The 25,832-nt window shown below is 37.6% G+C and overlaps 1 protein-coding gene across 1 annotated transcript in view; it reads left to right on the plus strand.

Moving 5' to 3' along the window:
- Positions 1 to 25,832, plus strand: part of SRGAP1 (SLIT-ROBO Rho GTPase activating protein 1) — a 159,806-nt gene that overhangs the window by 85,939 nt on the left and 48,035 nt on the right. Inside the window, exons 4-8 of the mRNA XM_081331631.1 lie at positions 4,465 to 4,527; positions 15,230 to 15,412; positions 16,231 to 16,359; positions 17,777 to 17,998; positions 23,989 to 24,090. Of these exons, the coding sequence (XP_081187757.1) occupies positions 4,465 to 4,527; positions 15,230 to 15,412; positions 16,231 to 16,359; positions 17,777 to 17,998; positions 23,989 to 24,090 (699 nt within the window). The remainder of the gene's footprint in view (positions 1 to 4,464; positions 4,528 to 15,229; positions 15,413 to 16,230; positions 16,360 to 17,776; positions 17,999 to 23,988; positions 24,091 to 25,832) is intronic.

A 25,832-nucleotide genomic window follows, 5' to 3' on the forward strand; every position in this document is an offset into this window, starting at 1 on the left:
ATTCTGTACTTCTTACTTTAATTATAGCAAGTGAACTATAAGCTTGCATAGATAATTACATTATTCTGTGCCTTCTGTTGTTGACAAATTCTATCAGCTTTTATAATATTTTGTGTTCTCTTCCAGCTAAGGAAGCACTTTGAGATGATGGCATGCCCATAAATATTTTAACCAGAGCCTAGTTTTTAAAGATATTTTTTGCTTTCTGTTTAATAGGTATATGGAAGAATAAGCATTGAGTATTTTCACAGGGCTTTGCAGCTTTTGCCCTGTTGTCAAAGAAATTATCTCTAAAAATCTATGGTACTTTCTGTTCAATAATATACACTTATCTTAGCCCAGGAGTCTTCAAACTCAGCCCTTTTATGACTCATGGATTTCAACTCCCAGAATTCCTCAGCCAGGCATGCTGGCTGAGAAATTATGGGAGTTGAAGTCCATGAGTCATAAAAGGGCCGAATTTGAAGACCCCTGCCTTAGCCTATGGAAGAGACTACTAAGGGGAGATATGGTAGAAGTCTTTAAATATCTGTAGAGTTGAAAGACAGAAAGAGTGAATTTATTTTCTATACCGAGAAAGCAGGACCAGATTAAAACTACAAAAATGTTTGTAGGTTCAGTATGAAAAATTTCCTGACTTTATAGGAAATATTAAGCCAATGGAAGTTATAAGTTCTCCAACACTGGAAGTCTTCAAACAAAAGCTGAATGGCCATCTGCTAAAGATCACTAATGAATCCTGCAATGAGTAGGTGGTTAAATCACATTTAAGGGCATTTCACACTATAATTTGATATTAAGCAGTTAAATCCATGTTTATGTAACCTGGGCAATTTTTCCTTTTCAGAGGTTTCAAATAGTTACTAACACTTTTTAGATACCAATCTAGGGCAAAGTAATAACAAATTAACATTTTGGATGGTATTTATTTTTATTTGGGAGCAAGCCTTATTGTACTCAGTAGAATTTTGTTTCGAGTAAAGATGTTGTAAATAAATTTGAAATGTCACTTTACTAATACTTTTGGTATACACTTGACATTGCCTATTTTTCTGTTAAGAAATCTATTGTTAGTCACTAAGGGAAAAAAGAGTTATATAAGCCCTCCACATTTAACTTAATTAGAATAACTTCTTTCTTCAATTAAGATGTTTACTTTAATAGCTCTATTAATTCTGTGCCAGTAATAAACATTTCTCTTTTACAACACACATGCACACACTTAATTTGATTAAATCTGTCTCTGCTCTCTGATTATGATCAGAGAAAGAAGAAGTTCTTCAATTTTCAGTCTACTACAGACATATCAAACTCACGACGTCATGTGATGTCGCGCAACGCATCGGAGCCTTTTCGCCATTGCTGGCAATGGGGTGGACGCGGCTTCCAGATGACGCGTCCAGCCCATGGGCTGGCAGTTTGACACCTCTGGTCTACTAGAAGAGCTGTGAGGTGCTCAGTGGCTATTAACTAGAAGTGCTGGCATTTACTTTTCAGCATAAATGTCAAGTGGATATTCATAAAAGCTTTTAGATCATTTCAAAGCTCATTTATCTTTTTAAAACCATATTTTCCCCCTTAGAAAGGTGCTTGAAGCTCCTGGGTCCATATTTTTTTCCTTGAAAATTAGGGTATATTTGTAAAAAGAAGTAGGGGACAGATTTCCTTTGGATGGCCACAAGTAATAGTTAGTGAAATAAGATCCATTTCTATGCATGTTGTTTGGACTTAGCCTGCACCTATCACTCCCACCAAGTGGACAAGGTAAAGTCCCCAAGTTACTTTTATAAGTATTACTTAATTCATTTCAATAAATAATCATTTTTAGACTAAACAAATCTTCCAATTCTGTGACCCTTTAAAATTCCATTTGCTGTAGGAATCCACTTATATTTTTATCTGTATTTAAAGCAGTCAATTTATACCAGTCAATTTTCTGCAAATCCATGACTGTTTTTACTAGATATTCAACCATTGTATTGTTCTTCTCCCTTCTGTTGGACTTATTAGTTAAATAAACATTTTAGCCATTTAAGGACTAATTACAGAATGTAAACAGTATTGCCAGTTTGAGATGCCCAGAGGGTAAAGGATATAAGAAATGTAGCGAGCAAGATGGTATTGTCAGACAGAAGAAAATTAGAATGGTAGAAAGATTTAGCAGCACAGAAAGAGATGAGAAAACAATGTGATTTAATTCTAAACAAAAATGCAAAGTAAACTATTTCCATATGAATGCTAATGCCAGATATCAGTCACAGACAGTTTGCATTGCCAAATGAAGCAAAAGTATTGTGAATTCTTGGGAAATGAACAAAATTGTTTTTATTTATTTCTTAAATGTATATGCCGCCCGTCTCACTGTCATGCAACTCTGGGCAGCTTACAATCCAATAAAACAATATTATAAAAGATTAAAACAGTAAAAGATTAAATATAAGAAAACACAATCTCTTTCCCCACCGCCCCCCCAAACCTTGGATTTTCTCCATGATATTATTACTGTGTTACCAAACATACCATCTATGACTCCTTTTAAAACAATTTTCACAGTTATTTGATTTATCAACAAACTCATCAACATTAACTGCCTACTTATAATAAATTAATGTCTTTGAAAAATTGGCAGTTGTTCTAATTTCATACAAAAGGGTTAAAAATTTGTGGCTTTCCAGTTGTTGAACTACAGATCCATAATTGTCAACCAGAATGGCCAGTGAAGAAGGATGTCAGGTCCACTTGTTACGTTCTAATTAACTACTCACTTGCAAAGAATGCTAAATTGAATAGTTTTAGTTCAGATCCAACAAAGCAGAACCTATTTTTTTCAGTAAAAGTGCAGTGGCTTTACAAGTACCATGTTTTCCTGAAAATAAGACCCGGTCTTATTTATTTATTTATTTATTTGCCTCCAAAAGAGGCACCAGGTCTTATTTTCAGAGGGTGTCTTACTTTAGGACAGACATGTCAAACACAAGGCCCGGGGGCCAGATCCGGCCCACAAAGTGGTTTCATGAGGCCCGCAAAGCCATCCTGGAAACAGTGAGGGAATGGCCCCCACTGCCTTGGCCCTGGCCCAGAGACCCTCCTTCTGCCAGAGACCCTCAGATCTGTCCCACTCCTGCCCAGGCCCCCATAGGCACCCTTGATGCGAACGATGTAGAGCTGGCCATGCCCACCCAGTAGGCCATACACACTCTAGCCACGCCCACCCAGTAGGCCACGCCCACTCTGGCCATACCCACCCGGCCCCCTGAGGGCAACCGCAATGCTGATGCGGTCCTCAATGAAATTGAGTTTGACACCCCTGCCTTAGGACCACCACAGAGAGGCCTCCCACACCCTGACACCTGTCATGCTGCTGCTTAACCTCTGCGGTCACTTGCCGTCACTTGCTGCCAGATGCCACATGGTGCTTCGGGCAGCTTCTGCTACTTGTGTGGCACTTCGGGCTGCTTCCTCTGTTTGCACGCTTTAGGCCGCTTCTGCTGCTCGTGGCATGGCACTTCGGGCCATTTCCACTGCTCCTGCCGTGAGCAGCAGAAGCAGACCAAAGCGTATGAGCAGCAGAAGCGGCCAGAAGCACCATGTGGCATCCTGCTGCGAGAAGTGGCAACGGCACAATGCACCACATGGCATCTGGCTGCAAGTGGCAGCAAGCGGCCACAGAAGAAGTCAAGCAGCAGCGTGACAGGTGTTGGGGTATGGGAGGCCTGGCTGTAGTGGTCCTACTGGTGGGTGCAGGGCACGTGGGGCAGTTTCACCCCCCTACTCACACCCTAGCTTGATTTTTAGGGGTGACTTACTTTAAGGTTGAATGAAAAAGAAGAAACAGAATATTTTCAAACTTGGGACCTATTTTATCAATGGTCAGAGAAAAGATTTAGGGATTAGGAATTTAATTTGTATTAGTGAATAAGATTCTCAGACAACACATTTTTCTTGAATGATTACTATTGAATTCTGTTAAAAAATCAATAAAACTTTATAATAAAGAAAATACCTGGCAAGCAATCTGTTGCCAATGGAGTGGCTACAATAATTACCAGTATTCAGCTGGCTAATTTGCAAATATGTAGTACTACCAAAGGTAAACAAACACCCTTACTAGGAAGGAAGGAAGGAAGGAAGGAAGGAAGGAAGGAAGGAAGGAAGGAAGGAAGGAAGGAAGGAAGGCTGTTATGAAAGAAATCTGTCAACACTCTCTATTTTCCTATGTTATGGCTGATTTAATTGTCACAGGGTAGCAAATTAATATTGCTTAATTGCCTTCACAAGAGTCATGCAATGTGTTTTGTTCTCTGACACCTGTCCCATATATATACATTTCTGCTGTTCATAATGCGGAACAAAAAAAATAGAAGACTATATTTTGTGTCTATAAAAGCTTTAGTGAAAAATATTTCATCTAGTTTTTGCTTAATGGTAGCTTTAAGTTTCTTAATAATTCCTTTTTAATTACAGAACAAAGAAATTGCATTCCAGCTTCATGAGGATTTAATGAGGGTTCTTAATGAGCTTTACACGGTAAGCATATTGATTTACTTGAAGAAAAGAATTGTTGACTGAAAATCCTCTTTTACATAATTGTTTACATAAAAGTTTCATTTGAAACTGTTTTAGAGTAATATTAGTCTAATGATATCTAAACAAATAAGATGATTGATTTGGATTCCAAAGACAGTCTGTATCTTTCTAACAGAGCTCAAGACTAATTGCTTTTATTATTCCTTCAAAGCCTATGAAATACTGGAAAGAAATTATGTGAAAAGCTCAGGACTCTGTCCATCTGACCATATGTCAAACAGCAGAATAATATTCCAAAAACAGAACAGTGTGATCAAATTTGGTATGGTGGGAGAAGCCAATAAAATAAATATTGAGTTTGAAAATGGCTGGATCTGGCAAGAAGCTGCAAGGAAAAAAATGCAGAATAATTGTTCTTAGTGCATTGCTGGAGGAGATGGACAACTGCTCTTTTCTTAAGCCTCACTTCCTCTGTCTCTTGGTCATGTGATCAAAGATGGATCTACTTTGAGTTGCTCAGAATCTATTCTCTACATGCTTGCCTTGCCACATTTAATTGAAATGATAAATTGTCCCACTTCTTTCATTTCTAAATGAAGAAGAAGCCAGTGATGGTTTCTTTATTTTGAGCTATTTGCTTTTGTTTGTTACAGTGAAGTGGATTCCACTTCCTATCTACCTCTTTGCTTTCAACAGCATCTTGGGATGGACTGCCTCCATTACTAAAATCTCTACAGATCTACAGATCCTCCCATTTTAATATTTTGTTTTCCTTATTGCTAAAATAGTAAATTTGGTGAGGCATTTGCAGTTCATAAGTACAATGTTGTAGTTGAAATTAAAAGGAACTACTTCAGAGCAGCATAAAAATAGAGTAAGTACTACCGGTAAGTTTAAGAAAATTGTGTCTGGTCAGTGCAATATACTGATAACATACCACTAAGTATGTCCATTACAAACTGAAATGGGCTTGGCATTGCTGTCATATAAAAATCCTTAAATAGCAGTATTGCTATAAATTTATGCTATAAATTTTCTACTGGGGAAAGAGAGGAAGAGAGAGATATTAGTTTGGTTAGTGACCAGATAAAACAAATACACCAACACTATGGATTTGATTATAAGAAAATAAATAATAAGAAAATAAATAATAAAATGCTACTGCCAAAAAATTCTATGGTTCTAATGCTTAAAGTGGAAAAAAAATTATTGATCAAGCAAAAGTGCAATGATTTAACAATCTGAGTATGAATATAATATGGATTGAGGCTTCATTTGGAAACTGTTTATAAATCAGAATAGAATAGAAATAATAGAATAGAATAGAATAGAATAGAATAGAATAGAATAGAATAGAATAGAATAGAATAGAATAGAATAGAATAGAATAGAATAGAATAGAATAGAATAGAATAGAATAGAATTCTGTATTGGCCAAGTGTGGTTGGACACACAAGGAATTTGTCTCCGGGGCATAAGCTCTCAGTGTACATACAAGTAATCAGTGCTCTTTTTGTAAAAAAAAAAAGAAAAAAAGTGCCAGAACTCATGCACAGCTCCAGCTCCAATCGAAAGCCCTTTACGGAGCGGGGGGGGGGGGGAGAGAAGAAACCGCTTTAGGGAGCTTCTGAGGTGCAGATTACTCATCTGGAAAAGGTCTGTCTCCTCTCTGCCGCGGTTCTTGCTGCTGTTCCAATCTGAGGTGAGGGGACACATCCACAGCCCCCTGCAGCCCAATCTGGGCTCCGGAGGCCTGGAAAGGTCCTCTGCTGCCCGGATCCATGTCTGTGGAGTGATTTTGCAGCCCCCCAGCCTGCCTTTTGCAAGCCTCCGGATCCTGGATCGATGGCCGCGGGGCAATTTTGCGCCCCCCCAGTTGCCCGATCTAGGCTCCGGAGGCCTGGAAAAGATCTCAGGAGCCCAGTTCTGTGGCCGTGAAATTATTTTGCGGGGGCCCCAGTGGCCTGATCCGGGCTCCGGAGGCCTTTTCCAAGCCTCCAGAGCCCGGATCTATGGCTATGGAGCAATTTTGCGGCCCCTGCTTTTTTGATGACATTTTTAATGTTAGGTGTCCATTTTAAATCTTGAGATATTATAGAACCTAAAAATGTGAAGGTCTCTACTGTTGATACTGTATTGTCTAGTATCGTAAGAAGCTGTAGAATAGTAAGGTTTCTCCTAAAATCTGCTATCTTTTCTACAGTTTTGAGTGTGTTCAGTTCAAAATTGTTCCGGCCGCACAACAAGGCTAGTTGTTCAACCTCCCATCTTTATGCAGATTCGTCATTATCTAGAATGAGGCCAGTCACTTTTGTATCATCTGCAAACTTCAGTACTTTAACAGAGGGATCTTTTGTGATGCAGTCATTGGTATAGAGAGAGAAGTGGAGAGAGCACACAACACACAGCCCTGGGGAGTGGGCTGTGATTTTGTGTAGCTTCACTTTCTGCTTCCTGTTTGTTAGAAAGCTTATGATTCACTTACAGGTGTGATCAGGCACGGCTAGCTGATTTAGTTTACTGAGAAGAATATCTGGAATGTTGGTACTGAATACTGAGCTGAATCATATCAGTTGATATGATTTCGTGAATCTGAGAATCCACACACTCTTCCTCAAAAGTATCACTGCCACACTGTTATCAAAGCTATATAACTGATGGATAGCTTCTGCCTTTTAGGATGAATGAATGACTAGAAGTTCTGAGAGTTGAAATTCCAGCACCTCCAGAGGATACCAAGTTAGAGAAAGATGCATGACCTATTAACAATAAAGGAACAGGCAGCTAAGAAATATGACAGAGACTAGGACTTGGTAGAGAACCATGAAGACGTTGGAAAAGATACTCAGATGTTGTGATGTGTTTATACATACAAACAGGGCTTTTTTCTCATAGAACTCTCAGAACGGAGTTCCGGCACCTTTTTTGGATGGAACCTTGTAGGGTAGGCAAAGCGGGTTGTATGACATGTGTGAGTTCCGGCACCTTTTTCTTTTACAAAAAAAGCACTGCATACAAACATCAGAATCATGAAAGCTACTATTTAGACACTCTTGGAAAGCAAATGTTGAACTTTGAAGAAGCAGAATAGGAAGAATATTGATGCTTTTGAATTTTGGTGTTGGAGAAGACTCCTAAGAATACCATGGACAGCCAAGAGAGCAAAAAATAAATAAAAATGGATCTTCAAACCAATCAACCCAGAATTTTCTCTCAAGGCACAAATAACCAGGCTTAAATTATCCTATTTTGGACACATTATGTGAAAATCTACAACAGCTTCCTAGAGAAGGCTCTATGCTGGAAAAGGTGGAAGGAAAGAGAAGAGGACCACTAGTAGCAAGATAGCTGGAGCAGCAGGGCTCAGTGTCAGTGTGCCATTGGAAGATCTGAAAGACCAGGTTAAGAATAGATTATTATGAAATCATCATAAATCTATCTATGTGGTTGCTACAAGTAAATATCAAAGTTGGATAACCTATGGTAAATAATTAGAGGATTTTATCTCAGTTTGGTTTGCTATCTCACATTATATGTCATGTAATATTTATTGAGTAGCTAACCATATGAATGGGAAGAAAACAGTTGGCCCAATGTAATACTTTTGCAGTGCAATTTATGTAGGATTATTTATGAAAAACTTGCTGGCTGCAGTTGGGATAATTATGTAGGAGTGCAGTGCTTGATAGGAAGTACCATTATATGTAATGGCTGACTGTAGCAATTTAGGCACAATATTGCCTTAAACAATGCAGTCCTAAGCAGCTGTGTTACTAAATACAATAGGGCTGTTCTGTGACTTCTGTATGTTAACATCATCAAATCATATACTAATACATATACTAATCAGATTTGACTCTGGTAGGTTTTTCAGCTCAGACATGTCAACCAGGTTGTACCACTTGCTGAGGCATAATAATATTACTTTAAAATGTGTTGCTTAAATAATAATTTGGAAGAACTGCTTTAGATGTTACATTGAGCCCATGCCTTAAAAAAGGGCAGCTTAAGGATTAGTTAAAGTTAATGTGATTCTTAAACAGTTGCACTTACATGAAATATTAACGTTGTTGTTTTTGTTGTTGTTCTCTGTCTTACGGTTAAATATTTTGTATGTTAGCTGACCAGACTGGGGTAGCTAGAGTTTCTGCTGATATTCCCCATTACAAATACTCCTCAATTTATGATCACAATTGGGACTGGAATTTCCATTGTAGTGGTCATTAGTCAAGTCATCATGTGACCAGATACAATTTTATAAACATTTTTTATTGTGTTCATTAGTTGAGTCAGGTAAGTTGTAAGTTAAGTTATACAGTCTTGACAAATCATGATCACATGACAGTAAGATTCTGCAAACCATTTGTAAATGTGAGTCAGTTGCCAAGTGTGCAAATTGCATTCATGTCACTGAGGGCAGGGCAACAGTTATAAGTTCTAACTTAGGTCATAACTTACTTTTTCAGAGGCCATTATTAATTCAAACCATTGTTGAGCAAGTGGCCATAGGTTGAGACTTCTTGTAATACAGGACAGTTGCAGATGACAGAGCTGATGTGTTTCATCTCCATATCCTTTCACTGGGGTGATTTTTGAAAAAAATACAAATGCTATTTTTGGGGATATTAACAGAACTTGTAAAAATACTCATATTCTATTACCTGAAATGATGCACCATATAAAATAATAAACTATCATTCAGATGCTTTTAGAAGTAATATACAGGTAGTCCTCGATTAACAACAGTTCATTCAGTGACTGTTCAAGGTTACAACAGCACTAAAAAAAGTGACTTATGGCCATTTTTCATACTTACTGTATCTGTTGTAGCATACCCATGGTCAGGTGATTTGCATTCAGATGCTTGACAACTGACTCATATTTATGATGGTTGCAGTGTCTCGGAGTTATGTGAGTTTTGCAACTTTCTGACAAGCAAAGTCAAGGGGGAAACCAGATTCACTTAACAACTGTGTTACTAATTTAACAATTGCAGTGATTCGCTTAATAAATATGAAAAGTGGTAAAATGAAGCAAAACTCGCAACAAATTTTTCACTTAACAACATAAAATTAGGGCTCAATTGTGGTTGTAAGTTGAGGATTGATATTTAACATCTGAAAATGACCAAATTTGCATATTTATTTTAAGTATCTAGATATGCATGGCTAATGAACCATTATAAACATTTTAAATCAATTAATATCATTGATACATAGCTGCATACTTGACACTTCTTTCTTTTAAGGACCTACCTTCCTAATAGCTGATGTTGCTCTTTGTAGTTGTTGTTGTTAGTTGTTTTTTTTTTATTTAAAAAGTTTTACAATACATTTTGACTTTAATCCCCCCCTCCCCCACCCCTATCCCTCTCCCCCACTCCCTCCTCCCCCCCCCCCGACTTCCCAGAGCTAAATACAGGGCATAAAATCAAAAAACAAACATAAACACCCCTATGTTATCAACAATAAACTATAAATTCTATCTCTCTCTAGCTCATATAAAATGAGTACAAACAATATTAATATTTACAAATAAAGTAGAAAAGAAAAAGAGGAAAACAGAAAAAGATCTTTACTCAAAATAAATTTTCTTAATCCCAGTCCTTATTCATATTAATTTCAAAAAAAAGGAAAAGAAAAAAAAACTTTCACCTGCTATTTGCATTCTCCCACCTTTCTCTAATTTCCAAACAAATTCTCAGTTACGCACCAAAAGCGCTTATCTCTGTTAATCTTAATAATCTCCGACCAAACTAAACTATAATCAAAAATAGTTCTTGCATGTATCACGCCAAATGTCTCACAGTTCCAAATCATCCTTAAGTTCAAATAAAAGTTCAAATAAAAAGAGTATATAAAAAAAAAATTTAGGCAATCTCTAAGACAACTTGTTGTTAATTAGGAGCTTACATACCCACTCTTAGTTCAACACATAGTTTAAGTCCATAACCCTAATATACTTTTCTAGCAAGCAAATAACATCAATCTTAAATTGTGTAAAATATTAAAAAAGAGGAAAAAAAACTTTCTTTCTCCTCTATAATAATTTTACTCCATTGACATTCTAATCTAAAAATTTAATCAGCAATCTTAACGCCCCAAAACTTTTGGAGCACCTCTGTCATGACCCCCAAAACTTCTTTAGTCCGCTCTCCTCCTACATCTTCACTGTAAGCACACTTTGAAGATTCCATAACTTTCTGCTGGTCTTGCTCTTGCTCTCATCTCGCTCTTCTTAGGGCGGCACGCGTCATCTTCTGGCCTCCTGCAGCAACCGATGAGACTGTGGCTTGATCCCCTCCAACACCATTGTCCTCTGTCTGTCTATCTGCAACATCTTGAAACTTTCCCACACCGTATCCTTTTGCAGCTTCCAAAAATGATAGGGGGGTTGCTTTTAACACATTACTATAAAAATCACGTGCCTGAGCCACAGTAACCAAACGATGTCTTTTACCTTCGTGCGTCGCCACCAACCCAACTGGAATCTCCCATCTGAACTTAATATCACGTTTCTTAAGTTCCTGTACTAGAAATGCAAAATCTTTCCTTCTCCTTAGGATCTTCGGAGGGATCTCTTTTAAAACCAAAACTTCTTGCTCAGCCACTACCAAATTAGTATCATAAGCAGCTTGAATGACTTCATCTCTAATTACTCTCTTTGTAAAATAGACCACCACATCTCTGGGTAACTTCCTCTGTCTTGCAATCCATGAATTTACACGAAAAACTTTGTCCATATTTCCCTCAATTTCAGATGCTGACTGGCCCAGTACCCCTTCCAGAGCCTCAGAAATCAGCTGCTTTAAATCTTCTTTACCATTCTCCTTTAAACCCCTAATTCTAATAGCATACTGCATCTGATTATACTGAACAAGGCTCAATTCTTCGTCCATTTTATCCCTTATATTTTCATTTTCTAATACCTTTGCTTCTAATATAGAGTTCTTTTGACTGAGATCCTCCACTTTTATATCCAGCTGTAGCACACATTCAGCTACGGATTCAACCTTAGACAAGATGTCCACCCTCATTGCTCTCAGCTTCTCTTCCATCTTCTTCTCCAATTTCTCCATTTTCTCCTCCAATTTCTCCTCCAGCTTTTTCAACTTTTCATCCATCATATCAGACATCAGTTGTGCATGCTTTCCAAGAGCGTCTTGTAAATCCTTAAGCGTCAATACCGAGGGAGATGCATTCCGAAGAGCTTTAGAAGTTTTAGCCGCCATCTTCCCCCACTTTCACTTATTACGCACTTTCACTTTAAAGCTATAAAATCCATTGAGCTAGAGAGTAAAAATAAAGAGTCCACTTCACCTTGACCTCCTGTACCGCTCTGCCTGCATCTTGATAATCAAAAGTATTTCCTTTTGGCAGGGGTGGTTGCTAACGCCTGGCTCTGCTCCAAGAATCCCAGAGCAGAGGCGCTGCGCAGCTCAGAGCAACCCAGGCTTCGGGGGGGCTCATCCTTCAGCCGCCCAAGCTCTCAGCTCAGGCGGCCCCGGAGAGCTCAACCCCTACCTGGGGCCTCACCCCCTCCTCTTCTCCCGAGGAGGGGGCTTCAAATCCATCTAAACAGCTGATCGGCGCTGTTTACGATGGAAAAACACAGCTGCGGAGCGGGCAGCCCGAAAACGGCTGTCTTTCGACGTCGCGTCGCCACCGGAAGCCGTTGTTAGTTGTGAAGTTGTGTCCGACCCATTGCAACCCCATGGACAATGTTCCTCCAGGCCTTCCTGTCCTGTACTATCTTCTGGAGTCCATTTAAGCTCACGCCTACTGCTTCGGTGACTCCATCCAGCCACCTCATTCTCTGTCGTCCCCTTCTTCTCTTGCCCTCAATCTTCCCCAGCATTAGGCTCTTCTCCAGTGAGTTTTTCCTTCTCATTAGGTGGCCAAAGTATTTGAGTTTCAACTTCAGGATCTGGCCTTCTAAAGAGCAGTCAGGGTTGATCTCCTCTAGGACTGACCGGTTTCATCACCTTGCACTCCAAGGGACTCGCAGAAGTCTTCTCCAGCACCATAGTTCAAAGGCCTCAGTTCTTTGGCGTTCAGCCTTTCTTATGGTCCAACTTTCACAGCCATACATTGCAACTGGGAAGACCATAGCGTTGACTATACGCACTTTTGTTGGCAGGGTGATGTCTCTGCTTTTTAGTATGCTGTCTAGATTTGCCATAGTTTTCCTCCCCAGGAGCAAACATCTTTTAATTTCTTGGCTGCAGTCCCCATCTGCGGTGATCTTGGAGCCCAGGAAAATAAAATCTGTCACTATCTCTATTTCTTCTCCATTTGCCAGGAATTGAGAAGGCCGGATGCCATGATCTTGGTTTTCTTAATGTTGAGTTTCAAGCCCACTTTTGCACTCTCTTTCTTCACCTGCATCAAGAGGCTCTTTAGTTCTTCTTTACTTTCTGCCATTAGAGTGGTATCATCTGCATATCTTAGGTTGTTGATATTTCTTCCGGCAATCTTAATTCCAACTTTTGATTCATCTAGCCCTGCCTTTCTCATGATGTGTTCTGCATATAGGTTAAATAGGCAAGGCGACAGTATACAGCCTTGCCGGACTCCTTTCCCAATTTTGAAGCAATCTGGTTCCGTGTCCAGTTCTCACTGTTGCTTCTTGACCTGCATATAGGTTTCTCAAGAGACAAATAAGATGGTCTGGTACTCCCATCTCTTTAAGAACTTGCCACAATTTGTTGTGATCCACACAATCAAAGGCTTTAGCATAGTCAATGAAGCAGAAGTAGATGTTTTTCTGGAACTCCCTAGCTTTCTCCATGATCCAGCGTATGTTGGCAATTTGATCTCTAGTTCCTCTGCCTCTTCGAAATCCTGCCTGTACTTCTGGTAGTTCTCGATCCACATACTGCTGGAGTCTAGCTTGTAGGATTTTAAACATAACTTTACTAGCATATGAAATGAGTGCAGTGGTGTGATAGTTTGAACTTTCTTTGGCATTGCCTTTCTTTGGAATTGGAATGTAAACTGAGCTTTTCCAATCCTGTGGCCACTGTTGAGTTTTCCAAATTTGCTGGCAAATTGAGTGTAGCACTTTTACTGCATCGTCTTTTAAGATTTTGAATAGCTCAGCTGAAATACTGTCACCTCCACTAGCTTTGTTGTTGCTCAGATTTCCTAAGGCCCATTTCACTTCACATTCTAGGATGTCTGGCTCAGGATCAGTGACTACCCAATCATGGTTATCTGGGATGCTATAGTATAGTTCTTCTGTGTAGTTTTACCACCTCTTCTTAATCTCTTCTGCCTCTATTAGGTCCCTGCCATTTTGGTCCTTTATCATGCCCATCTTTGCATAAAACGTTCCCTTCATATCTCCAATTTTCTTGAAGAGATCTCTGGTCCTCCCTATTCTGTTGTTTTCTTCTATTTCTTTGCACTGTTTATTTAAGAAGGCATTCTTATCTCTTCTAGTTATTCTCTTGAATTCTGCATTCAATTGGGTGTATCTTTCTCTTTCTCCCTTGCCTTTTGCTTCCCTTCTTTCCTCGGCTATTTGCAAAGCTTCCTCAGACAGCCATTTTGCTTTCTTGCATTTCTTTTTCTTTGGGATGGTTTGCTACCTTTTGTACAATGTTGCGAATCTTTCTTCAGACAATCTGTCTATCAGATCTAATTCCTTAAATCTATTTGTCACCTCTACTAAATCATATCAGGGATATGATTTAGTTCATATCTGAGTGGCCTAGTGTTTTTCCCTACTTTCTTCAATTTAAGCCTAAATTTTGCAACGAGAAGCTCATGATCTGAGCCACAGTCAGCTCCTGGTCTTGTTTTTACTGACTATATAGAGCTTCTCCATCTTTGGCTGCAGAGCACATGGTCAATCTGATTTCTGTGTTGACCTTCTGGTGATGTCCATGTGTAGAGCCGTCTCTTGGGTTGTTGGAAAAGAGTGTTTGCTATGACCATCGTATTCTCTTGACAAAATTCTATCAGCCTGTGTCCTGCTTCATTTTGTACTCCAAGGCCAAACTTGCCTGTTATTCCGGTTATCTTTTGCCTTCCTACTTTAGCATTCCAATCCCCCATGATGATAAGGACATCATTTTTTTGGTGTTAATTCTATAAGTTGCTGTAGGGCTTCATAGAACTAGTCAATTTCATCCTCTTTAGCACCAGTGAAGACTACTGTAATATTGAATGGTTTGCCTTGGATTCGCACTGAGATCATTCTGTCATTTTGGGGATTGTATCCCAGTATTGCTTTTCCTACTCTTTTATTGACTATGAAGGCTACTCCATTTCTTCTGAAGGATTCTTGCCCGCAGTAGTATACCTGATGGTCATCTGAATTAAATTCACCCATTCCTGTCCATTTTAGTTTGCTGATTCCTAAGATGTCGATGTTCAGATGTTGCTCTTACTAAAATGAAATTAAAAATACTTTATGAAAATAATTATATATTAAACTATAAACCCTTAGGCAAAGTACAGTGCTGTAGAATTATAAATTAAACAAGTAAGACACTTTTAATTATATACTTAAAATTATATACTTTTCAAAATTATGTAGTTTTTTCCAATTAAAGGTTTTATAATATAACTCAGACTTAGAACTTAGAACCTATCCTGAGCCCTAGAACAGACAAAGCAATAATTTAAAATAGTGTAAAATGCAGTTTTCTTCATTTTCTTATCTTATCTTTAACTTTTAACTCTCTTGGGCCCAGGTTATGAAAACATACCATATGTATCATACTGAGAGCATCAGTGCAGAAAGTAAATTGAAAGAGGCTGAAAAGCAAGAAGAAAAACAAATTGGCAGATCCGGAGACCCTGTTTTTCATATTCGACTGGAGGAAAGACACCAAAGGCGGAGTTCAGTGAAGAAAATTGAAAAAATGAAGGAAAAAGTAAGGAACAGTTTACCTTAATTGTTTGAAATTAAAATGATAGTAATTCCAGAATTCATTTGCACTTTGCTCATAGTTTTGTATTGGATTGGGTAATTTGGGCTGGAGATAAAATAGTGTCATTCACATGAGTGGTCCTTTTCTGTAGAGATGGGGAAGCTGATATTTCATTGGTTATATTTCTACACTTAAAGCAATTAGAAATTGAAATCTAAAGCTAAATGTATAATGTTTGTGGTATAAATCTACAAACAGGTTATCAATAGAGCAATGGGCTTTGCTATCCTCTCTATTTCATCCCTGTGAACAGTTTTTTTCTGTTGGAGGAACTCCTTATTTTTCTTCCACTATGGGATGCTGTGGCTAATGAATCAGGACTCCCATTGGTCAATATGGCTTTTTGTAGTTACAGAATATGGCTGGTCACACAGCCATTTTGCACATCAATTAAAATATTGTCTCTCTGGTTTTGGAAACAACTCTATTCAGTTTCTTGCAGCATCCCATGATCTGTGTCATATAGCAGTTTTGTAGTAAGAGGAAAGTTAAAATAACAATCAACCAACAGATCAACCCATCTTAGACTAATCACTGGGTGGGTCAAATCCCATGGATAAAAACAGCATATGAAAACAAACCCCCAATAAAACAAAAATAGATATGCATATAACTACATACATTTCTTAAGAAAGGAATGTCATTGTTTACATATAGTGAATATGTCATTTTATTATTTTGTAAAATAGTGTCATAAATTTATAATTTTGCACGTGTGTTAATATATATTTTTGCTAACTTTACATTATTTCTATTCTCAGCGTCAAGCAAAATACTCTGAAAACAAACTGAAATCTATTAAAGCCAGAAATGAATATCTGCTAACCCTTGAAGCAACAAATGCATCTGTTTTCAAATATTATATTCATGACCTTTCAGACCTGATTGATGTAAGTAATTGGTATCTCTGAAATTCTTATGCTACTGGATCATATTTAGAATTCTGGGTCTGGTTTTTGTTCTTTAAAATGGTAGGATTAGTGTTATGTTAAACACAGTTACAATATAAGAGGGTTATTTTATTTAGTGTCACCTTTTGTTCTACTGAATTATGGGGAAATATAGGGAAAACATACAGTATAACAGTATAGGCGTACTCCTACCTAAATGCAGCCTAAGTACTAGGACTATTCACCTTAGTAAGAAATGTGTTTGGGCTGTTTAATGTGAACTTGTTTGGCATTCCTTGATTGAAGTATTGTTTACTTCTTGATCATGAGTAAGTAAATCTTTTAACATTGCTAACATTGCAGGTGGTGTAATATAGATAAATCCATTTAAATTAGTAAGTAAATAGTCATTTGTGCAGCCTCTTACATATCCTTTTCAAATTCCAAGATTTAAGTTTACTGCTAACTTCCAGTTTGCCCTGATTTCATACTTATTTCATATAAATATTTATTTTATAAATATTCATATTTCATTAGTACTTTATCACCCTGCTTAAGAGGCAGTAATATGTTTCAAATGTTATATAAATTGGGTTTTGCCATTAAATGTGTTCTTGTTTGGGAGCCAGACTATCAACACTTAAAATTTTAAGAGTACACTTAAAACATATTTAATGTTTATTTGAAATAGCATGATGTAAGTAGTCCTTATTTCAAAAGTAGGGAAATCTTCTCAGAAAACAATCCAATTAACGAGTGTGTTTACAAGACAATTGAAATACATACACAGTAACTTGAAGATTCATTCTGCTACTTTAGACTTTTACTTGAAATATGTAAAATAATAATTTCAAACTGTAAACATCTTATGGCAATGTTTTGAACCTAAATCTGCTAAGCCTAACAATTGTTATACAGGCCAATGTAGATTTGAGATGTCAAAATAATATTAGAACAATAATAATATATTCTAACTATATTTGATTAGATTTCTAAAAATCACTTCAGACAAATACTATTACTATTATGCCTACTGATAGGCTATGCAATAATGCTAGATTAAGTGACATATCTTTCAAATCTCACCATTATCTGCATACATTAATAAAAGCGATAGAATTATATCTATTAAGATCACTATGACAATTTATCATGAAATTATTATGAGAAGCATAGAATGCAACATAGCTTTAGTAACTTAGTTTCCATTACAGTTCTTCCTTATCCAATAATTATTTCATAATTGTAATTATTATATAGGTCTTTTATTTAACATATTTAATAACATCAATCACTGATTATTAAATAAACTGCAAAGTTTTATTATGTGGGAATATGGTAGTTGTTGCTTTAGCTACTGCATTGAAATTTTATTTTTATTTCTAAATCTATTTTCTTCTTTTGGATATTCTGTTAGTGTTGCGATCTTGGATATCATGCAAGCTTGAGCAGAGCCTTAAGAACATATCTCTCTGCAGAATATAACCTTGAAACCTCACGACATGAGGGCTTGGACATCATTGAAAATGCTGTTGACAATCTGGAGCCCCGAAGTGACAAGCAGAGATTCATGGAAATGTATCCTACAGCCTTCTGTCCTCCAATGAAATTTGAGTTTCAGCCCCATATGGGTGATGAGGTCAGTAGTTGTTGACCAAATGTTTAAATAGTCCCATGCTCTTCTTATAGTAGAAGGTTTATCAAGTTTGGAAGAAGAAGTAAATTCTTCAAGCAGTATGTAATTTATAGAGAATAGATATCATTCCATCCTTGTAAAGCCTTCTGTTTTATAATAGTAAGAGTACCTGCCCTCTCAGTCACACAATCAAAGTCTGAGCTTTGAAAATCCATCCACAGTTATGACCACCGAGTGCTTATCAGCTCCCTGATCTGCCTATTTTCTCCCATCTCTGTCTTTGGGTGCCCCGCACACTACCACACACCACTCTACTTACTCTTAGCCTAGCCTTCTTCTGGCAAAACCTTTCAAAGTACCAGAAGCTTCCAAAGTGTTGAAACCTAGAGATCCCTTCTCACAATTGCACAATTTTTATTTTGGTTGCTAAGATTAAATAAATAAATTTCTTTATTTTTAAGCTTATAATTTGGTCCTGTAAATAAGTCCAGTAAACCTAGCTCTGGGGAACATTTCATTAGTGATAGTACTTATTTCCCCAAAGATTTTATGTCCAGAGATTATGACTTTATCCCATTCCACCACAAATGAAAAATGACCCCTTTTTTGACAATCTTTCCAGCGTATGGAAGAATAAATTTGATATATATGTGCCAATCTAACATAAATCAAGTGTCAGTGATGTAATCTTCTACTGCAATTCTTGCATTGAGGCTAAAGTGAATCCACAGTTTCCATAACTTCTTGAATTTTTCTCCTTTATGGGATTACCAAGATCAGTGTCCCAAGCTTCCTTTAAACCATATTGTTGGATCTCCTATTTCTGATTGCAGAGGTAACCTGTACATTTTTAAAATTGTTCCAATCTCAATGTATACATGGTTGTACTTTGACAATAAAGGTTCATTCATTCATTCATTCTTTGGCTTGTTCCAAATGTTATCACATCCTGTGCTAAGCACAATGGGCTACAAGTGTACTCCACAGCTTTCAGTCTACAGCTGCAGTCTCCGCATCCTTCCATTTAAAGTTGATGTTTTTCAGATCTTTTTGAAATGTTTGGCACCAGGTTTGCTTTGATCCTCTTTTTCTCCAACCATCTGGTGGTATTGAATTGATTGTGGTCTTTGGTGCACGTTGCTCACTCATGTGGAGCATATGTCCAGCGAAGTGCATTCTTAATAATAAGTGGATCCTAAACTCTAACTGTGATGCTTAATAATATTTTAACAAGTTGGACATGCCCCAGCCTCCATTTCTGAGGGCTACATAAAATCCTTTTATTTGCTCTCAGTTGAAATTTTCGTTTTGAGTTTTTTTAGAATATATAAAAAACATCAAATGTGATTTACGAAAATTAACTGATAGTCCTAACAACTCTGCAAATACCTCTACTTCTTAATGTAGCTAGCTGAATGAGGAGCATATAACAAGAAGAAGAAGAAGAAGAAGAAGAAGAAGAAGAAGAAGAAGAAGAAGAAGAAGAAGAAGAAGAAGAAGAAGAAGAAGAAGAAGAAGAAGAAGTTGTTGGAAGGGATCTTGGAGGTCTTCTAGTCCAACCCTCTGCTCAGGCAGGAAACCCTATATCATTTCAGACAAAGGGTTGTTTAGTCTCTTTGTAAAAACTTCCAGTATTGGAGCATTCACAAATTCTGGAGACAGGTTTTCCACTGATTAATTGTTCTAACTGTCAGGAAATTTCTCCTTAGTTCTAGGTTGCTTCTCTCTTTGGTTAGTTTCGATCCATTGCTTCTTGTCTTGCCTTAAGGTCCTTTGGAGAATAGCTTGACTCCCTCTTCTTTATGGCAATCCCTGAGATATTGGAACACTGCTATCATGTCACCCCTAGTCCTTCTTTTCATTAAACTAGACATACCCAATTCCAACAACTGTTCTTTATGTTTTAGCCTCTGGTCCCCTAATCATCTTTGTTGCTCTTCTCTGTACTCTTTCTAGAGTCTCAACATCGTTTTTACATCATGGTGACCAAAACTGGATGCAGTATTCCAAGTGTGGCCTTATCAAGGCATTATAAAGTGGTATTAACACTTCATGTAATCTTGATTCTATCCCTCTGTTAATGCAGCCTAGCACTGTGTTGGCTTTTTTGGCAGCTGCAGCACGCTGCTGGCTCATATTTTAGTGATTGTCCACTAGGACTCCGAGATCCCTCTCACAGTTACTACTATTGAGCAAGGTACCACCTATTCTGTACCTGTGCATTTGGTTTTTCTTGCCTAAATGTAGAATCTTACTTTTTTCACCATTGAATTTCATTTTGTTAGATAGCGCCCAATGTTCGAGTCTGTCAAGATCGTTCTGTAACTTAAGTCTATCTTCTGGAGTGTTGGCTATTCCTTCAGCTTGGTGTTGTCTGCAAATTTCATAGTTCATCATCTATCCCCTCATCCAAATCATTGATGAAGATGTTGAAGAGCACTGGGCCCAGAACAGAGCCCTGGGGCACCCCACTACACACTTCCCTCCATGTAGATGCAGTTCCATTGAGGACCACACGCTGAGTACGGCCGGTCAGCCAGCTACGAATCCATGTGGTGGTGATGCTGTCTAACCCACATGTTTCTATCTTATCAAGTAGTAGTTTGTGGTCTACTTTATCAAATTTGAGAAAGTTGAGTTCATATCATCTGGAAGTAGATTTAAAAGATACGTCTCACCTTCCATTTTTATCCCGTTAATCTGATTATTGGATCTAAGTGCTATTGCCTGCAGCTCTGTAGCAAAGCTGAATAGTAAAGGTAGGTGATAAAGGACAACCTTGCTTGTTAATTCTTAAAATCATGATAGGTCTGAATCATAACTGTTAAGTATTATCTGGGCTTTATGAGGATTTTTCACACAACCGCTGCAGCATCCCCATGGTCATTTGATTTACATTTGGATACTTGATAGCTCATATTTATGATGGTTGCTGTATCTCAGAGTCATTTGATCCCCTTTTGCAACCTTCTGACAAGCAAAGTCAATGTGGAAGCCAGGTTCACTTAACAACCGTGTTACTAATTTAACAACTGCAGTGATTCACTTAAGAACTGTAGCAAGAATAGTCATAAAATGGGGCAAAACTCACTTAACAAATTTATCACTTAGCAACATAAATTTAGGGCTCAGTTGTGGACGTAAGTTGAGGACTACCTGTAATCACTTTTTAATCAGCTAACAGTTTAGTATACAGCTTATAATCTTTACTGAGAAAGGAAAGGGGCTTATAAAATGCCAAACCCAAAATATTTATCCATTTTAAGGATCAAAATTATCTTATGACCACAATTGTGACCTCAGTTTCTGTCGCTAAGCAAGGTGGTTGTTAAGTGAGTTGTGCCTGATTTTACAACCTTTTTTTGCTATGTTTGTTAAGTGAATCATGAATCATTAAGAGATGCCAGTTGCTCCCATTGAGTTTGCTTGTTGGAAGCAAATTTGTTTGAAATACCATCTAATCCAGTTCTAATATAATTTGCTAATAAATTGTTAATTTCCAAATAAAACTTATTTGATTTTTTAAATCATGCTCTCTCATGCTAACATTGAACCTATTTGTTGTACACGTAACATAGCCACATGAGGTTTAAATGGTTTGATATAACTAACATCCTTTTCGGATCTCCCAGATCTCTAACATGTAAAGAAATAATTTTACACTGTTCCCCCATTGTCTATATCTTTTAGAATGTCTCTATCTAGTTCCTCTGTGGAGTTAAGATTATCTCGCATCCAGAAAATTATTAAAAGCTCTTTCCCCACCAAAATCTATTGAAAAGTTGCCTAATATTATGAAGTTGCCTAATATAACAGTAGTATTCTTTTGCCTCCTCCACCTTACCTTCTCCTCTTTAAAAATCACCTTTATACCTCCCTCATACCATCCCTCATATTGTACCATGCCTCCATTTCAACCTTCCTAGCCTCCTATCTCACTTAGACTAATAGCGAAAAAAATCTAAGAGGTGACTTACTTACTGAGATTCCCCCTTACCAGCCAATAAACTCCCAAATTAATTGAATGGTTGCTTAGCCATAGTTTTACCTACATTATTATTTTATTACTCTTATTTATTTAATTCTGTCCTTTTTCCCCTTCCTCTAACCTACAAATTCAGAAATAACAATATAGTCAATATAATTTCTTTTACTCCACAGAGTTCCTTTTGTGGAGACTATGTTAATTCTTGTAAATTATTCAAATTGCTAATAAAGAATTTTTTAGGGAGACTGAAATGATCATTTCGAACTTCTTATGTTCTCATCAGTCAGTCATACCCTTTTTATCTGAGATTCGAACCTGGGCTGATTATGTTAATTCTTGTATATATACAAGTACATGCTGAAGTACTTATACTGCTGACCCATTTTTACAGATATCAAATGAAGATACTGCCATTTAGTGTTTTTTGGGAAATGCTGTTTATGCTGCAGTCACTCAAGTAGCAAAAATTCATAGTTTGGCCCTTTTAATTGACCTAACAAGTATAGTCCACTTTCTGGTTCTGGCTGTTTTTGGTTCACAATGTTATCACTTACATACTACTTTTGATATACAGAGAAACTGCTATTCTCTTCAAATATCACATTTTCTTATTTAGATAAAATTTAAACAATATTTTTGTTTGCATCTAGATATTTATTATGATTTCTTTTTCTTAGTTTCTAGCTTTTATTCATCTGAGGAAAGAGTTGGTAGCCTAAGAGCCAGTATTATTTCTAGAGACACTACAATATTGCCACGGAAATTATATCAAAAATACTGCTCATTAACATTTTGTGTAGAACTTAATTTATTAGATACTCTATGCAAATCAGAGGCCAGATCAATCATTCACTATTGTCTATTCAACTGTACCACAAGATTGGTAATCTTTTTGTTACTGGTAGTTGGCCAAATACAAAGTTTTCTCATTTCTTTGTGGTAGTTCAATTCTGTGAAATTGTATCAGACACTAAATTAGTGAATACTGAAACCTCAGCTAAGAACATGCACATTAGGTGATTAAAATTTTTCATCATTCGGCATGACTGTGAAAATACCATGAATATTGATTTTGAAATTGCAAATATATGTTGCAAATTTGCAAATGCAGATCTATGAATAATGAGAATCAACTGTAGATTGCAACCTATAAGTAAAGGAAGAGAAAAGTTGCTTTTATATGTTTCCTATATTATTCAAACTTCTTCAGAGTGCTTCAGAATCATTCAAAACTAATCATTGAAAAAGACATTACTTTTTTCTATTTGTAGATATTTAAGATGCATTCTACAATGAACAATTGCCTCAATTTATCTTCGATTGTTTCTTGGTCAGACATAGTGTAGTCAGTACACTGGGAAGGCCATATGTTACCAAGGGTTGCCATGTTTTAATCAGATCTGAGAATCAAGCCTCTGGCAGTTCAGTCAGCCCACCTGTTCCAGTTGTGGTATTTGCAGCTACTGTATAATTAATACCAGTTTGACAACATCTAGACATCCGTGGTGATCAGCACCATATATTTTTTTCTTAGTGTCTCATATGTAAGCATCTACAGCAATTTTCATGTTCTCATATTCATCATGACATGTGCGATATCTAATTATCCACAAGAATATTCATTTAATGTAGACTTATAGACTTTTAATTAAAGGAAAATTATCAGCATTATATATTTTATTCTGTGTCTTGATGATTGAAGTTTTGATCTATTTTGCAAAGCAGCAATAGCAATATGACCTCAATATATACTGCTTTGTAGTGTTTTGTGGCCCTTTTTAAGGAGTTTACAGAGTCAGCATATTGCTCCCAACAATCTGGATCCTCATTTTACCGAGCTCAGAAGGATGGAAGGCTGAGTCAATGTGACAGTCAGCAGAATTAGCCTGCAATACTGCATTCTAACCACTGCGCCACCATAGGAGAATTGTAGGAGCTCATTACAACTGAGCACTTTTTTTCTTCTCTTTTCACATGATTTCTCACTTTTACCTGCTTTTTTAAGGTTTCTCAAGTCAGTGCCCAACAGCCAGTTCAAGGAGAACTCATGCTTAGATATCAGCAACTTCAGTCTCGACTAACAACATTGAAAATTGAAAATGAAGAGGTAAGATTTGTAATAAGGGTAGCATATCCTTCTCTTTTATGCCTTACATTCCATACTTTGCAGCCATATTTGTTTCTTTGTAATAAACTTTTATAACCTTATTAGAATAATTCTGTTTATCAAATTGGTTTCTAAAACTTCCCACGCAATTTAGAAAAAAAATTAGTAATCATCTGTATACAGATACTATATAAAGAATAAAATGGCGGTCGTCGACTTCCGGTGGCTCCGCGGCGACGGAGACAGCCTTCCCGGGCTGCCCGCGGCTCAGCTGTTGTTTTTTCACCCGAAACAGCGCCGATCAGCTGTTCGGGCGAATTTGAAGCCCCCTCCTCGGGAGAAGAGGAGGGGGTGAGGCCCCAGGTAGGGGTAGAGTTCTCCGGGGCCGCCTGAGCTTGGAGCTTGGGCGGCTGAAGGATTGAACTCCCCCGAAGCCTGGGTTGCTCCCAGCTGGCTGGCGTCTCTGCTCCGGACTTCTTGGAGCAGAGCCAGGCGTCTGCGACCACCCCTGCCTGAAGAAAGGACTATGGATTAAAGGAGCAGGCAGAGCGGTACAAGAGGAAAAGGTGAAGAGGATTATTTTATTATACTCTCGAGCTTGATGGACTTTTTAAACTTTTAGTGAAAGTGCGTCACAATTGAAAAGTAAAAGATGGCGGCTAAACCTCCCCCTAAAACTCTTCGGAGTGGTGGATCTTCTCTGGTGCAACAATCATCATTACAGGCGATGCATCCTCCTGATGTATTGACACCGAAGGACTTACGAGATGCTCTGGATAAACTTTTGGAATCAATTAATCAATCAATGGCTGATAAATTTGCACAGATGGAGGAGAAATTGGAGAAACTGGAGGAGAGAATGGAAGAGAGGATGGAACAGAAGCTCAGCGTGATGAAGGTAGACATTTTGTCTTCAGTGCATAAAGTGGCGGAATGTGTGGAAGATTTAGATGAAAAATTGGATGATTTGACTCAAAAGAATGAAATATTAGAAGTTAAAGTACGGGAGAATGAAAATTTAAGAGACAAAATGGAAAGGGAGTTAAGCCTTGCCCAATATTACCAGATGCAGTTTGCTGTTAGAATCAGAGGTTTAAAAGAGAACATTAAGGAAGATTTAAAGCAGCTGGTTTCTGAGGCTTTTGAAGTGGTATTGAATCAGCCAGCATCTGAAATAAGAGCAGCTATGGATAAAGTGTTCCGTGTAAACTCATGGATTGCCAGACAGAGAAAGTTGCCTAGAGATGTGGTGGTTTACTTCACAAAAAGAGAAATCAGAGATGAAGTTATACAAGCTGCCTATGATGCTAAAGTTGTGATTGCTGATCAAGAAGTTTTGGTTTTAAAAGAGATCCCTCCAAAGATTTTGAGGAGAAGGAAGGATTTTACATTTCTTGTGCAAGAGCTCAAGCAACGAGATATAAGGTTCAGATGGGAGATTCCAGACGGGCTGATGGTGATGTATGAAGGCAAAAGGTACCGGTTGATTACTGTGAAGCAAGCGCGTGATTTCTACAATACTGTTTTAAAAGCAACCCCATTAACACTTCTGGAAGCTGCAAAGGGATCGGGAGAAGGAGAAGGAGAACATCAAGAGGATGAAACTGAGGAAAATGGTGCTGGAGGAGATCAAGCTACAACCTCTTTGGATCATCCTAGAGAGCAAAGGGTAACGCGTGCTGCTTTAAAAAGAGCAAAGAAAATAAAAGAACAAGATCAGCAAAAGTCTTTAGAATCTTCAC

The sequence above is a fragment of the Vipera berus genome (genome assembly GCF_964194415.1).
Source record: "Vipera berus genome assembly, chromosome: 6".
Lineage (NCBI taxonomy): Eukaryota > Metazoa > Chordata > Lepidosauria > Squamata > Viperidae > Vipera > Vipera berus.